The 17,776-nt window shown below is 50.6% G+C and overlaps 1 protein-coding gene across 1 annotated transcript; it reads left to right on the forward strand.

Annotated features, from left to right (window-relative positions):
- The first annotated feature begins 944 nt into the window (after positions 1-944).
- On the forward strand, positions 945-1,544 carry LOC109760404 (uncharacterized). The gene has a single exon (XM_020319236.1). The coding sequence runs from the start codon at positions 945-947 to the stop codon at positions 1,542-1,544; it is 600 nt and encodes a 199-aa protein (XP_020174825.1).
- The last annotated feature ends 16,232 nt before the right edge of the window (positions 1,545-17,776 follow it).

Raw genomic sequence — 17,776 nt, forward strand, 5'->3', positions numbered from 1 at the left:
ATCCTATTTTGGCTGATGTTTTTGAGTTTCATAAGTTTGCGTTAGTTACAGATTACTACAGACTGTTCTGTTTTTGACAGATTCTATTTTTCGTGTGTTGTTTGCTTATTTTGATCAATTTATGGCTAATAAAAGAGTTTATAAACCATATAGAAGTTGGAATATAGTAGGTTTAACACCAATATAAATAAATAATGAGTTCATTACAGTACCTTGAAGTGGTGTTTTGTTTTCTTTCGCTAACGGAGCTCACGAGATTTTCTGCTAAGTTTTGTGTTGTGAAGTTTTTAAGTTTTGGGTAAAAGATTTGATGGTTTATGGAACAAGGAGTGGCAAGAGCCTAAGCTTGGGGATGCCCATGGCACCCCAAGATAATCTAAGTATACCAAAAATCCAAAGCTTGGGGATGCCCCGGAAGGCATCCCCTCTTTCGTCTACTTCCATCGGTAACTTTACTTGGAGCTATATTTTTATTCACCACATGATATGTGTTTTGCTTGGAGTGTCTTGTTTGATTTGAGTCTTTGCTTTTTAGACAATCATCCTTGCTGTACACACCTTTTGAGAGAGACACACACAAATCGGAATTTATTAGAATACTCTATGTGCTTCACTTATATCTTTTGAGCTATATAGTTTTTGCTCTAGTGCTTCACTTATACCTTTTAGAGCATCTCCAACATGCGCGGCAAAAGGCGCCCGCGCGGTAAAGTTCGGTTTTAGCGCGCGCCGGCTGGTTCCGCGTGCTCCAACAGTGGCGAGAACTTGCCGCGCGCGGGAGAAAGTGGCACGCGGCGCGGTAGATTTGGCGCGCCGCTTTGCGCACGCCTATAAAATCCCGCGCTCACCACGCGCACAGAACACAACCACGCGCCCTCCCCTCGCAACCTCGCCGCTTCGCCACATCGCTGCTTCGCCGCTTTCTGCGCCACCACCGCACCACCATGCCGCTGCACCGCCGGGGTTCTTCGGACTACCGCGGCGTCCGCGAGCGCCCCAACGGCTGGTACTCCGCCGAGATCCGGTCCGGCGACGTCCGGCTCGGCCTCGGGTCGTTCTGGAGTGCGCACGAGGCGGCCCGCGCGTACGAGGTGGCCCGCACGTACGACGCGGCGGCGTGGCGCTTGGAGAGGCCCCGGTCGCAGATGAACTTCCGAGACGTCTTCACGCGCGAGGAGGCGCAGCGCGTTGCCCCTCTGCCGCGTCTCTTCACCGACATGGACCGTGCCGACCACGCTCGACGGCAGCGCCACCTCCTCATCGCCGAGGAGGACGAGCGAGCCATGGCGGAGTGGCGCCGTCGCCACCCGGAGGACGTCACCGACGAGCGTGCCTACTGGGTGGAGAGGACGGCAAGGCGCCACGCGGAGCGGGCGGACCGGCGTCGGCGGAAGGCATTGGCGAATGCGCAGTGCGATATCGTTGAAGCAGGTGGGAGGTCGATCTTCACGTCAGACGATGAACGTTGGGACAACATATGGCTCGATACCTCGGACAACACCGACGAGGATGATGATGGTGATGATGGTAGCGACTTGGAGTAGTTTCTATATATGTATGCCGTAGTAGTTTCTATCTAGTTGCACCATAGTTCTATCTATCTATGCTTTCGAACTATCTATCTAGTTGCACCGATGTAATATACCTTCGTATCGTTTTTTATCTATGCAATTTAAAAAATGTTGTAGAATGAGCGCGCGCTGCTGGAGCGGCGCGCGCGCCCTGCTTTTTAGCGCGGCTGCTGGAGTCAGCGCTGCACGCCGTGCCAAACCAGGCGATAGGCGCGCGGCAAAGCAGTTTTTAGCGCGCGGCGCGTTCGGCGCCTGTTGGAGATGCTCTTAGAGCACGGCGGTGGTTGTATTTTATAGAAATTATTGATCTCTCATGCTTCACTTATTTTATTTTGAGAGTCTTAAAACAGCATGGCAAATTGCTTTAATTATAATATCATGAGAAATTTGATGCTTGATAATTGTTTTGTGATATAAAGGTGGTAATATCATAGTTGTGCTAGTTGAGTAATTGTGAAATTGAGAAATACTTGTGTTGGAGTTTGTGATTCCCGTAGCATGCACATATGGTGAACCATTATGTAACGAAGTTAGAGCATGAGGTATTTGTTGATTGTCATCCTTTGTGTGGCGGTCGGGATCGTGCAATGGTTAACTCCTACCAACCCTTCCCCTAGGAGCATGCGTAGTAGTACTTTGCTTCGAGGTCTAATAAATTTTGCAATAAGTATATGAGTTCTTTATGACTAATGTGAGTCCATGGATTATACGCACACTTACCTTACCACAATTTTCTAGCCTCTTCGGTACCGTGCATTGCCTTTTCTCACCTTGAGAGCTGGTGCAAACTTCGCCGGTGCATCCAAACCCCGTGATATGATACGCTCTATCACACATAAACCTCCTTATATCTTCCTCAAAACAGCCACCATACTACCTATTATGGCATTTCCATAGCCATTCCGAGATATATTGCCATGCAACTTTCCACCGTTTCGTTTATCATGACACGCTCCATCATTGTCATATTGCTTCGCATGATCATGTAGTCGACATCGTATTTGTGGCAAAGCCACCGTTCATAATTGTTTCATACATGTCGCTCTTGATTCATTGCATATCCCGGTACACCACCGGAGGCATTCACATAGAGTCATATCTTGTTCCAAGTATCGAGTTGTAATTCATGAGTTGTAAGTAAATAAAAGTGTGATGATCATCATTATTAGAGCATTGTCCCAAGTGAGGAAAGGATGATGGAGACCATGATTCCCCCACAAGCCGGGATGAGACTCCGGACTAAATAAAAAAAAGAGGCCATAAAAAAAGAAGAGAAAAGGCCCAAATAAAAAATGAGAGAAAAAGAGAGAAGGGACAATGCTACTATCCTTTTACCACACTTGTGCTTCAAAGTAGCACCGTGATCTTCATGTTAGAGAGTCTCTCATTTTGTCACTTTCATATACTAGTGGGAAATTTCATTATAGAACTTGGCTTGTATATTCCAATGATGGGCTTCCTCAAATGCCCGAGGTCTTCATGAGCAAGCAAGTTGGATGCACACCCACTTAGTTTCTTTTTTTGAGCTTTCATACACTTATAGCTCTAGTGCATCCGTTGCATGGCAATCCCTACTCCTTGCATTGACATCAATTGATGGGCATCTCCATAGCCCGTTGATTAGCCTCGTCGATGTAAGACTTTCTCCTTTTTTTGTCTTCCCACATAACTCCCATCATTATACCTTATTCCACCATAGTGCTATATCCATGGCTTGCGCTCATGTATTGCGTAAAAGTTCAAAAGGCTGAAGCGCGATAAAAAGTATGAACCAAATGCTTGGCTAAAACCGGGGTTGTACATGCTATGAATATTTTGTGTGGGGAAGATGGAGCATAGCCAGACTATATGATTTTGTAGGGATAACTTGCTTTGGCTATGTTATTTTGATAAGACATAATTGCTTGATTAGCATGCTTGAAGCATTATTGTTTTTATGTCAACATTAAACTTTTGTCTTGAATCATATCGAATCTGAACATTCGTGCCACAATAAGAAGAACTACATTGAAATTATGCTAAAGAAGCATTCCACATAAAAAATTCTGTTTTTATCATTTACCTACTCGAGGACGAGCAGGAATTAAGCTTGGGGATGCTTGATACGTATCCAACGTATCTATAATTTTTTATTGTTCCATTGTATATTATATTCTATTTTGGATGTTTAATGGGCTTTATTATACACTTCTATATCATTTTTGGGACTAACCTATTAACCGGAGGCCCAGCCCAAATTGTTGTTTTTTGCCTATTTCAGTGTTTCGCAGAAAAAGAATATCAAACGGAGTCCAAACGGAATGAAACCCTCGGGAACATGATTTTCGGAACGAACGTGGTCCAGAGGACTTGGACCCTACATCAAGAAAGCAACCAGGAGAGCACGAGGCAGGGGGCGCGCCTACCCCCTGGGCGCGCCCTCCACCCTCATGGGGCCCACGTTGCTCCACCGACGTACTTCTTCCTCCTATATATACCTACGTACCCCCAAACCAATAGAGGCATCCACGAAAACCTAATTCCACCGCCGCAACCTTCTGTACCTGTGAGATCCCATCTTGGGGCCTTTTCCGGCGTCCTCCCGGAGGGGGCATTGATCACGGAGGGCTTCTACATCAACACCATAGCCTCTCCGATCATGTGTGAGTAGTTTACCTCAGACCTTCGGGTCCATAGTTATTAGCTAGATGGCTTCTTCTCTCTCTTTGGATCTCAATACCATGTTCTCCTCGATTCTCGTGGAGATCTATTCGATGTAATCTTCTTTTGCGGTGTGTTTGTTGAGACCGATGAATTGTGGATTTATGATCAAATTTATCTATGAACAATATTTGAATCTTCTCTGAATTCTTTTATGTATGATTGGTTATCTTTGCAAGTCTCTTCGAATTATCAGTTTGGTTTGGCCTACTAGATTGATCTTTCTTGCAATGGGAGAAGTGCTTAGATTTGGGTTCAATCTTGCGGTGTCCTTTCCCAGTGACAGCAGGGGCAGCAAGGCGCGTATTGTATTGTTGCCATCGAGGATAAAAAGATGGGGTTTATATCATATTGCATGAGTTTATCCCTCTACATCATGTCATCTTACTTAAGGCATTACTCTGTTCTTATGAACTTAATACTCTAGATGCATGCTGGATAGCGGTCGATGTGTGGAGTAATAGTAGTAGATGCAGGAAGGAGTCGGTCTACTTGTCTCGGACGTGATGCCTATATACACGATCATACCTAGATATTCTCATAACTATGCTCAATTCTATCAATTGCTCAACAGTAATTTGTTCACCCACCATAATACTTCTGCTATCTTGAGAGAAGCCACTAGTGAAACCTATGGCCCCTGGGTCTATTTTCCATCATATTAATCTTCCAACACTTAGCTATTTCTGGCACTATTTATTTTGATTTCTTTACATTTTGTCTTTATCATTAAAATACCAAAATATTATCTTACCATATCTATCAGATCTCACTCTTGTAAGTGACCATTGAGGGATTGACAACCCCTTTATCGCGTTGTTTGTGAGGTTCTTGTTTGTTTGTGTAGGTGCGAGGGATTCGTGCGTGGTCTCCTACTGGATTGATACCTTGGTTCTCAAAAACTGAGGGTAATACTTAGGCTACTTTACTGCATCACCCTTTCCTCTTCAAGGGAAAACCAACGCAGTGCTCAAGAGGTAGCACTCTGATACGTGACCCTTCCTGAAAAGATGATGAGTTGTAGTTGCAAAGTTGACTGAGAACATAGTTTGTTGAGTTTCAATAGAGTTTATGCTTTATACTTCAATGTTGTGATGAATTGTTACTTGTTCAAGAGAAGTTATATGATAAAGTTTTATGTTAAAGTTTGTTGTTGTTATAATAATATGCATGATGCTTCTATGTCCGTATTTCGTTTTTATTGACACCTCTCTCTCTAAGCATGTGGACATGTTTTCCGATTTTGGTTTTCACTTGAGGACAAGCGAGGTCTAACCTTGGGGGAGTTGATATGTCCATTTTGCATCATGTTTTCCTACTGTTATTTATAATGTTTTTATGCATAATAATGCTTTATGGAGTAATTCTAATGCTTTTTCTCTCATAATATGCAAGGTTTACACAAAGAGGGAGAATGCCGGCAGCTGGAATTCTGGACCTGAAAAAGCTACGTCAGAGTTACCTATTCTGCACATCTCCAAATGAGCTGAAAATTTTCGGAGAATTGTTTTGGAATATATAAAAAATACTGCAGCAAATAACTACCGGAGGAGTGCTACTTCTTGAGCTTGCGTTGGTTTTTCCCTTGAGGAGGAAAGGGTGATGTAGCAAAGTAGAGATAAGTATTTCCCTCAGTTTAGAACCAAGGTATCAATGCAGTAGGAGATACACACAAGTCTCCAATCTATGCACCTGCACAAACAATCAAACACTTGCACCCAACGCGATAAAGGGGTTGTCAATCCCTTCATGGTCACTTGCAAATGTGAGATCTGATAGAGATAGGTATAAAAGATTACTAAAACGTAAAATAAAATAAAATTAAATAAATTGCAGCGATATATTTTTGGGTTTTTTGGTTAATAGATCTGAAAATATATGATGGAAAATAGACCCGGGGGCCATAGGTTTCACTAGAAGCTTCTCTCTTGAAGGAAAATAATACGGTGGGTAAACAAATTACTGTCGAGCAATTGGTAGAAAAGTGCAAAGTTATGACGATATCCAAGGCAATGATTCTGAATATAGGCATCACGTCCGTGTCAAGTAGACCGACTCCTGCCTGCATCTACTACTATTACTCTACACATCGACCGCTATCCAGCATACATCTAGAGTATTAAGTTCATAAGAACGGAGTAACGCCTTAAGCAAGATGACATGATGTTGAGGGATAAACTCAAGCAATATGATGAAAACCCCATCTTTTTACCCTTGATGGCAACAATACAAATACGTGCCTCGCTACCCCTACTTTGTCACTGGGTGAGGACACCGCGAGATTGAACCCAAAACTGAGCACCTCTCCCATTGCAAGAAAAACCAATCTAGTTGGCCAAACCAAACTGATAATTCGAAGATAAATACAAAGATACCAAATCATGCATATAAGAATTCAGAGAAGATTCAAATAATATTCATAGATAGACTAATCATAAATCCACAATTCATCGTATCTCGATAAACACACCGCAAAAGAAGATTACATCGGATAGATCTCCAAGAACATCGAGTACAACATGGTATTGAGGATCAAAGAGAGAGAAGAAGCCATCTAGATACTAGCTATGGACCCGTAGGTCTGTGGTAAACTACTCACGCTTCATCGGAAGGGCAATAGGGTTGATGTAGAAGCCCTCCGTGATCGAAACCCCCTCCGACAGGGTGTCGGAAAAGGCCCCAAGATGGGATCTCATGGGTACACAAGGTTAGGCGGCAGAAAAGTATTTGGTGGACACTTTTGGTCGTTTGGGAATATTTGTGAATTTATAGAGCTAAGAGGGAGGTCGGTGGACTCCCAGGGGACCCACAAGCCAGGGGCACGTCCCCTAGGGCATGCACTGAGGGCTTATGGAGCCCTCGGGACTCTTCTGACTTCATCTCCATGTTCTGTGGATGACTTCTGTTCCAAGAAAGATCATCGCGAAAGTTTTATTCCGTTTGGACTCCTTTGATATTCTTTTTATGTAAACTCAAAAACAAGTAAAAGAACATAAACTGGCACTGGGCTCTAGGTTAACAAGCTAGTCCCAATAATAATAATAATAATAACATATTAATGCATATAAAACATCCAAAACAGATAATATAATAGCATGGAACAATAAAAAATTATAGATACGTTGGAGACGTATCAAGGAGGCCCACGAGGTGGGCACAATACACCTGGGCGCGCTAGGCCCCCCAGGCGTGCCTTGGTGGGTTGTGTTCTCCTCGGCCCACCTCCGGTGCCCTTCTTCTGGTATATAGGTCATTTTGACCTAGAAAAAACTAGAGGGGGACTTTCGGGATGAAGCGCCGCCGTCTCAAGGCGGAACTTGGGCAAGAGCACTTTCGCCCTCCAGCAGAGCGATTCTGCCGGGGGAACTTCCCTCCTGGAGGGGGAAATCATTGTCATCGTCATCGCCAACAACGCTCCCATCTTTGGGAGGGCAATCTCCATCAACATCTTCAACAACACCATCTCCTCTCAAACCCTAGTTCATCTCTTGTGTTCAATCTTTGTACCGGAACCTCAGATTGGTAACTGTGGGTGACTAGTAGCGTTTATTACATCTTGTAGTTGATTACTATATGGTTTATTTGGTGGAAGATTATATGTTCAGATCCATTATGCTATTTAATACCCCTCTGATCTTGAGCATGATTATCATTTGTGAGTAGTTACTTTTGTTCTTGAGGTCACGGGAGAAATCTTGTTGCAAGTAATCATGTGAACATGATATGTGTTTGATATTTTGATGATATCTATGTTGTGATTCCCTTAGTGGTGTCACGTGAACGTCCACTACATGGCACTTCACCATATTTGGGCCTAAGGGAATGCATTGCGGAGCAGTTATTAGATGATGGGTTGCTCGAGTGACAGAAGTTTAAACCATAATTTATGCGCTACTTCGTAAGGGACCGATTTGGATCCAAAATTTTAATGCTATGGCTAGATATTATCTTAATACTTTTCTTGTAGTTGCGGATGCTTGCGAGGGGGTTAATCATAAGTAGGTGGCTTTTTCAAGTAAGAACAACACCTAAGCACCGTTCCACCCACATATGAAATTATAAAAGTAGCGAACACGAATCAAACCAACATGATGAAAGTGACTAGATGAAATTCCCGTGTACCCTCAAGAACGCTTTGCTTATCATAAGAGACTGTTTTGGCCTGTCCTTTGCCACAAAAGGATTGGGCTACCTTGCTGCACTTTATTTACCGTTACTTGTTCGTTAAAAATTATCTTGCTATCAAACTATCTGTTACCGACAATTTCAGTGCTTTGCAGAAAATACCTTGCTGAAAACCACTTGTCATTTTCTTCTGCTCCTCGTTGGGTTCGACACTCTTACTTATCAAAAGGACTACGATTGATCCCCTATACTTGTGGGTCATCAGTCGTTGAATAAAGTTTGTAAACATAGTATTGGTTAATTGTTATGGCATATTACACATGTTCTGTTAGTCAAATTTAGACCTAAACATCTGTCTCGGGCTAACAAACCCGGATGGAGGGATTTTTTTACGAGCAACTGGAAAGAGCTCTGCCTTTTGAATTGACTAGTTTACAAGGGAAATTGACCATCATAAACCATCATTTTGTTTATAGGAATTCCAACGAGCGGAGAGAAGAGACGCCTTCTACGATTTTCACTTGAAGACAAGACATGTCAAGCCAATAATAGTGCACTTTTAGGTACCAATTTTTATGGACATCTCTTTCAGGCCTCGACACTCACATGCATATGACTACTCGCACCCGCATAAAGTTATTGCAAGAATGATTTAACCTATTTTCTTTATATTTTCACCATGAATTATTTATGTTTGTTTGCATGGACAAACAAACACTTGATTCGGAAAATTGGTACTCCATAGTAACAAGTAATATGGATCGGAGGAAGTATTAGAATTTTCTAACTTACCAGTTACCACATGTGGTCATAAATTGTGACGTCTTATCATGCATGGCGCCTCTTCTGTTTCCATGCTTGCCTTTGTGTGTTAGCTATATTAGTTGCTGAAAGTGGCTCTGTCAGGGAATTCTTGGGTCTGCTAACAGGGATGATTAACCTGATTAACACTGTTTCGTGGGTAAACATTTTTTATTCCTTTCTCGCAAAAAAACTTTATTTATTCCTCATCACTGTTAGGGTATGTTTGGTCATTTGGCCTATAGGTTGGCTGTTGCCTATTGGCCACGTGGACATAATTCAATTTTCCAAAGTCTGCAAAATTTCATATTTGTACAGATCTAACAAGTAAATGACAGTCTCTCTTCACCGCAGAAAAAGAAAGGAAAATGAAACTAACAGGCTCCAACGTCAAACCACGCGTGCTTGGTGTAGTAGTTGTGTAAACAACTCTCAATTTTCCGTAATGTTGTGTTCTGCGTTAATTCATGTTTCCTCTGTGTATATACATGGATAACATTTGTTGCAGGGCATATGATGACTGGGTCCTAAGATGGAACTGTAGTTTTGGTGTCAGCAATTAAATAGTGATAATAGGGCAGCTGCAATATTCGGTCATTTCATATCAAGTCTACAAGCGTGTGGACAAGGATCCCCAGAAGGCGGCATTATTGTGAATCACCATGGAAGATGGTATGGTGGGAAAGTTCTATGACAGTCAAAGAATAATCTCCTTGAATTCCTTTTTGCAGGTTACACAAGAGAAGAGGATTGATACATTACATACTATCTTATGGTTCACTGTTACTCCCTCTACAAAGAAATACACGAGCATGATCTAAACCTCTTATATTTATTTACAGAGGGAGTACTATTTAACACTATTTTTTGTTGGATGATACATTCCCTAATGTCGGATCACGGGTTCCGGCAGAACCCTTAAGGTTCAAACTCTGGGGTGCGCGCGAAGTTCTCCCCCTACCGGTCCACGTCCTAGCTTGCTAAGATCTCAAGGGAAAAACTCAACGAACTCACAACACGAGGGACGCAAGATTTATACTGGTCCGGGCCACCTTTGTGGTGTAGTACCCTACTCTAGTGTGGTGGTGGATTGCCTCTTGGGCTATGGATGAATAGTTACAAGGGGAAGAACAGCCTCCTGAGGTTGAGGTGTTCTTGTGCTCTGTGTGTGGGCGAGGATTACTCTAGATCCGATCCGGTCCATCCCTACCGTGGTGGCCGGTCCTATTTATAGAGGCCCTGGTCCTCTCCCCAAATATTGAGCGGGAAGGGAGCCAACAACGGCCAATTTGAAAGGGGACAACTAGTACAGCTTATCCTGACAAAAGTGGTCTTCGCCTGCAAAAGGCTCTGGTGGTGACGCCGCCTCGGGCTCCATGGTGACCTTCGTCTCGCCGTCCTGCTGGTCTTGGTCTCGTTGCACCGATATGGAAACCTAGGCTTGACGCCTCGGTACTCCGCGCCTGCGCTTGCTTCCTTAGCACCAAAGGGGAAACAAGGACACTGCGCGCTGGCGCCCGCCTGATCTTGATCGTCATGGCTCACGTCACAAGAACCTCGCGAGGTTTGCCTTGCCTTGATCTCTCCACCCCTCGCGAGCCAACCTGGTGAGGCCGCTCCTGAGGAAGTCTTGTGTCGTCCGCCTTGCAAGGCTTGGCCCCTCGCGAGGGTCTTGAACGCCTTGTTGATGAAGATGGGCCGTACGGGCCCACGCGCAAAGCCATGCCGTGGGCCGCAGGCAGGCAAGTCTGGGACCCCCGTTCCCAGAACACCCACAGTAGCCCCGGGCCCAAGGCGCGCTCGGGCTTGGCTCCGTGGCGAAGCCAAAGGTCAAGTGCGGAGCGCCGCGGGCCCCAATAGCCTGAGGCCTTGGTCGATGCGTGGTGGTTGATTGGACGTGGGCGTCTCTGCTTCCCCACGCTGCCTCGGCAACTGCCCGACTTGACAAGTCCTTGCGACATGCAAGGGAAAACCATCATTACCTGTGATCGTGGGGGCGCTGGTTGGACTTCTCTTGCTATAAATGGGGAGGGGGCCAGAGCCCCCATCGCCCATCTCTTCCCAGCCCGCTTGCTTCTTCCTCCTTGCTCCTCTGCTAGTAGCAATGGCGCCGTCGAAGGGGTCTCTGCCGCGGAGAAGGGTAAGGCCCCTCGAGAGGGGCCCGGGTCCCCGGCGCCCAAGCGTGGACGCGGTCGTCCCCGCAAGCACACCGCGACCCCCGCCGCGGCCCCTTGCTCCCGTGGTGACGCCGCTGCGCGTGGCAGGGGTCGTTCCAGTCGTGGCAGCCCTGCCGATGAGAGGAGACGTGCCATGGTTGCATGGCCTCCCCAGCTGCGCTTCCACTAGGCGGAGGTGCTACCGGAGTTCGTCGTCTGGTCGGAGGATCCGGCCGGCAACTGGCTTCAGCTTCCACGCTTCTTCGCCGACGAGCTGCCAGCCTCCGGTCCAGGTGGGCTCTGGCTGCAGGCGGACGGTTGCTACAACAGGGCTTCTTGGGTTGCGGTCGAGGTCTCCATCGCGGGTAACATAGCTCTGGCCCGCGGTTGGCAGATGTTCGCCCGCGCGCGCGGCCTGGGCAGGCGGTGCACCCTCCATCTCAAGTACGACGGTTATGCGACCCTCTACATGAGGGTGTTTGGGGAAGATGGTCACCGCGCCGGGTGCTGCCCCGAGGTGAACGAAGGTGAGGAGGTGCTCGGCCTTGGCGATGGTCGGGACGGGGAGGAGGTCGAACCCGCCCTTGGTGCCGACCGCATCTCATCCAGCTACGATGGCTCTTCCTCTGGCGGCAGCTCCAGCAGTGGTGGCTACGACCAGCCGCCGCGCCCGCTTCGAAGGTGGCAGCGGGTCGTCTCGTCGCCGCGCCTCCGACTGAGCTCGGAACGTCGCCAAGGGCCCGCCCCCTTGAACCACTGTGGGGGCGAGCGCCGCTTTTATTTTGTTCTTCCTTTTCCTCCTATATCCAAAAGGAACCAGTATGGGCTCCAGAGGGGCATGTATCGAACCGTGATTCCTCAATCACCATGTTATGCTTTGTTGTGCCGTTGTTTTGTGTGGAAACAACTTAGCTTGGCACGTTTGGGGTAGCCTCCTCTTCACGAGGCACTTGTTTCCTGGTGCCCGTCTTGACTCAGTGGTCGCTCAGGAACTGGAAAAAATTCGTTAGGAAGCTCGCTAGGAGACTTATCGTTCACCCAAGCCTTGACCCAGCGCTTCATATCACGGTACCCGAGGGGCACGGATTAGGAGAGATGCGCCAGCTTATAGGCTCGAGCGAGGGTGCCTCGTGAGAAAGCAGACGGAAGGCAGAGAGAAGGAAAAACGCTCGTGAGGGCACCTACCTAGCCCCCTCGCGAGGTATGCAAGAGAGAGAAAATAGGTTAACTAGAGTCAGAAATAGCGGCAAAAGGCGACGGAACCAAATCAGCAAGGAACACCAAAAGCAAACTTCAATTAAAAGAAGGTGAGCCAACTACGGAAAGCAAATGATAAGCCGCGTCCGGCACCTAGTCTAGTCTTCAAGGCTTCTCACCAGCGCAGAGCTAAGTGATGGCACTAAGACGCGGGAGGGAGCCCCCGAGGCCCGAGGGCGGCACTCCTGAGACTCCGGGGCATGTGCAGCCCCACTCATTATTACGTGAGAGTGTCACGGGTGGCGATCTTCACAGGCACTGGGCCTTCTTCATAGGCACTGGGCCTTGCTTCACAGGCGCTGGCCCTTGCTTCATGGGTAGATCTTCCGGAGGTGCTGGATGTTCCAAGCGTTCTGGATGGGCACCCCGTCCTGTGTTTCCAGGCGCGCAACGCCAGGCCTGGAGACATGGACGACCCTGAACGGGCCCTCCCACATGGGTGAGAGCTTATGCAGCCCCTCCCTGGAGAGGACCCGCCTCAGGACGAGGTCGCCCGCCTCGAGTGTCCTGGAGCGGATGTTGCGGCAGTGGTATCGCCGCAGCGCCTGCTGATACCTTGCCGCCCGTAGGCTGTCTTCGCGGCGGCGTTCCTCCCCCAGCACGAGGTCCATCCCCCGTGTGGCGTCCTGTTGCATTTCATCAAATGCCAGGACCCGTGCGGAGCGATGCTTGACCTCATGAGGGAGGACCGCTTCTGCTCCGTAGACGAGGAAGAACGGGGTCTCGCCCGTCGGCTTGGTGGCGGTGGTGCGGATGGACCACTGCACAGACTGGAGCTCGTCGTACCAGCCCCTGCCGCAGGCCTCTAGCTTCTTCTTGAAAGTCCTGGTCTTGAGGCCCCTCCGGACCCACACGTTGGCGTGTTCGGCCTGGCTATTGCTCCTGGGGTGCGCCACCGAAGCGTAGCAGATCTAGCACAGTATGTTTCGAAGAGATTACTGGTGAACTGCGAGCCGTTATCAGTGATGATGCGGTTGGGGACCCCGAAGCGGCTCACGAGACCCTTGATGAACTTGACCACGGAACCAGCTGGGATGGTGCGGATGGCTTCCACCTCCGCCCACTTGGTGAACTTGTCAATGGCAACGTAGAGGTAGCGGTAGCCCCCGGGCGCTCGAGGGAACGGGCCCAAGATATGCAGCCCCCGGACCGCGATCGGCCATGTGAGTGGGATGGTCTGGAGGCCCTGAGCCGGCTGATGGATCTGCTTGGCATGGAACTGGCAGGCTTCACAGGACTTCACCATCTCGGCTGTGTCGTTGAGCGGCGTGGGCCAGTAGAATCCGCTGCGGAATGCCTTGCCGATGAGGGTCCGTGATGACGAGTGGTGCCCGCAGTCCCCTCCGTGTATGTCAGATAGCAACTCCTTCCCCTGGTCTCTGGAGATGCAACGCAGTGAAACGTCATTTGGTCGCTTCCTGTACAACTCTCCGTCCCGGATGCAGTATGCCGTGGCTTGCCGGGCCACGGGTTTTGCGTCCTCCTCCTTCTCCGGTAGCGCCCCTTGCATCAGGTATTCCTTGAATTCCTTGGTCCAGCATCCCTCTTGGGGCTCGAGCGCCAAGAGCAGGCGCGCTCCTGAGGTCGGGCCACAGGCTGGGGCTCCTGTGGCAGGCGGCTGCGGGAGCTCCTCCCGAGGCTGAGTTGTTCTTGAAAGTGGTGGTGTCGCTGATGGCTTGAAGAGCCGTTCCTCAAAGACGCCAGGCTCTTGGGGCTGCCGCATGGATGCCCTCTTGGCGATGTCGTCAGCTTCCTTGTTGGTGCCCCGGGGCACGTGCTGCAACTCCAGGCCCAGGAACTGCTTCTCCATCTTGCGCACCTCCACGAGGTATGCCTCCATGTGCTCATCCTTCGGCTTGTATACCTTGTTGGAGAAGTTGATGAGGAGCTGTGAGTCGCCCCTAACGGTGAGGCGCTTCACCCCCAGAGCTAGCGCAACCTTCAGGCCAGCTATGAGGCCTTCGTATTCTGCGATGTTGTTGGAGACCTTCTCGCCTTGCTGAAAGCAGAGCTGCATGGTGTAGTAGAGTTTGTCTTGAGTGGGCGAGATGAGTACTGCTCCAGCCCCCGCGCCCTTGTGCGCGGAGTCGCCATCTAAATACATGACCCAGCCGTCTGCCACCTCACTTCCCGGTGAGGTGGCCGGTCCTTGCCTACTTCAAGCGTCGGGGCATCCGTCCATTCCGCCACAAAATCAGCGAGTGCGGCTCCCTTGATGACCCTGGTAGTGCTGAACTCCAACTGGAATGCCTGCAGCTCAATGTTCCACTCAGCGACCCTTCCAGCAGAGTTGGGGCTCCTGAGCACTCTCTCCAATGGGTAGGCTGAGACGACCTTGATGGGGTGGCCCTGGAAGTAGTGTCGCAACTTGCGCGAGGCCACCAAGAGTGCGAGCAGGAGCTTCTGAGGCATGCGATATCATGCTCTCGCGTTTCGCAACACCATGCTGACGAAATACACCGGGTGCTCGACGAGGGCTGGCGCGTTGGTGAGGCTCGTGTCTTGCGGAAGTTGGAGCGTCTCCTGAGGTAGTGGAACTCCCGACGCCTGATCGCTTGCGGGAATCTCGGCGGTGTCGTCCTGCCGAGCTTGGTCCTCTGTTGAGGCCGCTATGGCTCTTGCTGCGCCTTCCTGATCTTGCGTCATCCGGGCTGGCGGCGTAGCTTGACGCGACGCGCTTTTGGCTTGGTGCTCTTCCTGAACCGCCACCAGCGCCACGCAGGCGGAGTACGGGGTGCGGCAAGATAGAGTACTAGAGGCTCGAGAGGTCGTGGCGCCACCATCACCAGAGGGCTGGTCAAGTATCTCTTGAGGTCTTGAAAAGCTCGGTTGGCCTCCGGGGTCCACTCGAACGGGCCCTTCTTCTTCATTAGCTTGAAGAAGGGTAGGGCGCGCTCTCCCAGCTTGGAGATGAAGCGTCCCAACGCAATTACCCGACCAGCCAGCTTCTGCATTTCCTTGAGGGTCTGCGGTGGGCTCATGTCTTCAATGGCCTTGATCTTCTCCGGGTTCGCCTCGATCCCTCTGTGGGACCCGAGGAATCCCTGCAGCTTGCCGGAAGGGACACCGAACACGCACTTCTCTGGGTTAAGTCGCAAGTTCACCTAGCGCAGGCTTGCGAAGGTCTCCTCCAGATCTTGGATCAAGGTTCTTGCCTCCCGAGACTTCACCACAATGTCGTCGACGTAGGCCTCCGCGTTTCTTCCGAGCTACTGCCCAAAGGCGATGTGCATCAACCGCTGAAAAGTCGCGCTCGCGTTGCGCAATCCAAAGGGCATGCAGGTGTAGCAGTACACCCCACACAGGGCCAGGAAGGCTGTCTTCTCTACATCTTCTACCGCCATCTTGAGTTGGTGATACCCTGAGAACGCATCCAGGAAGCACAATAGGTCGCACTCGGTGGTGGAGTCGACGATCTGGTCGATGCGTGGAAGCAGGAACGGATCTTGGGGGCAGGCCTTGTTGAGGTTGGTGAAGTCGACGCACATTCTCTCCTTCCCGCCTTTCTTCGGCACAACGACGGGGTTTGCCAGCCATTCGGGGTACCGAACCTCGCGAATGGCACCCGCCGCCTCTAACTTGCGGGTTTCTTGGACGATGAAGGCCTGCTTCTCCGTGGACTGCCGTCTCGCCTGCTGCTTCACAGGGCGTACATTGGGGCACACCCTCAAGTGATGCTGAATCACCTCTCTTGGGACCCCCACCAGCTGCTTGGGTTCCCATGTGAATATTTCCTTGTTCGCGCGCAAGAACTTCACCAGTGCTTCCTCTTGCTTGGGTCGAGGTCGGCACCTATGGTAAAGGTGGCTCCTGAGGACCCTTCCTCATCGACCGGCACCTGCTTGGTTTCCGCTTTGTCTTGGGTGAACAGCTGCTTCTTCTTGGTTGGTGTGGCTCCCTTGGCCTCGGGAGGACCCATATGGCCTCCCAGAAGGCTATCTCCCGCTGTACCACCACGACGACGAAGAGAAGGTAGCCGCCGCCATGCCCATCTTCAACGAGCGGGGGCTCGTGCCATTGAAGTCTTCCCAGCCCCCTAGCTCCCCGGTGCCGGTGTCCTCCGGTGAGCACTCCGGTGAGGAGGGGAAGGAGGACTTGGAAGCGATCTTGGAGCGGGTGGGGGAGACCTCTCCCCCACGGTAGAGTGAGCTCCTCCACGCCCTTTCCGATGATGACGACGCCAGTGAGTACCTGGTCGAGGGATCACCGCGCTCCACCGGGGTTGCGATGAGGTCCGGGGGCACCCCTCTGAGGAGGCTGAAGCAGGGGACCCCGAAGAAGGGCGAGACAGCGTCACTTTCCCGGGCGACGCCTCCGCCTTGTCGCCAGCTGCCACCATCGCAGAGCCGGTCGTCGCGCGCTCGTCCGCTCCTGAGAGCGCGGCGAAGCTCATGCCCAGGAAGCTCGGGGGTGCCGCGTTCCTGGCTAGAGGAGGGCGTACGTGGCTGATGACGAGTAAGTGTTTTACCTTGTTCCTGCTTCTCATTCTGGATGCCGTGCTCATGACGTCTTCCTTTTGGTGGCCAGGCTGCAGCCGATGCTGAAAAGGAGGAGGGAGGAGGCCAGGGCCTCCGAGGCCAAGTTGCCTGCCGCGGCCACGGCGACTCTGGTGCGGGAAGAAGAGGCTGGCTCGCGTCCTCCTACGACGGGCTGGCCTTTCGAGGCTCGGGGGTCCAGCGTCAGGAGAGAGCCACCCCTGTCGTCAATCCGACTCCGGAGGCGCCCACCTCCAGCGCACCCGCTGGGGTCACAGGGCTCCGGAGCCCCCTGCCGTCCTTGCTGTTGTTGCCTCGGCAGCCCAGGCACCGGTACCACCTTCTCCCCAAGCCGTCACACTGGCGGACCATGGCTCCTCTGCCGTGCCCGGCGCTCTGGAGGATCCCTTCACCGTGCTGGACAGGCTCTAGGCTGATCTTCAGGGCGCCGACCGGCGCATGGCGAGGGGGCTGGTCTCAAGGTGGCTCCAGGCCGACTCGTCCATCAGGACAGCCTGGGGCTAAGCCGAGGCCGTCGCCGTGGAGGGCAGGAAGGTGGCCGGCGTGGCCGTAGCTGCTCGCGATGCAGCATTGACCGACGTAGCGGGCGCCGAGGAACGCTGCCGCATGGCGGAAGGCGAGCTGAAGGCCCTTCACGACGAGCAGGCCACTCGCACCCGCCTGCTTGAGG

The sequence above is a fragment of the Aegilops tauschii genome, chromosome 4, assembly GCF_002575655.3.
Source record: "Aegilops tauschii subsp. strangulata cultivar AL8/78 chromosome 4, Aet v6.0, whole genome shotgun sequence".
Lineage (NCBI taxonomy): Eukaryota > Viridiplantae > Streptophyta > Magnoliopsida > Poales > Poaceae > Aegilops > Aegilops tauschii.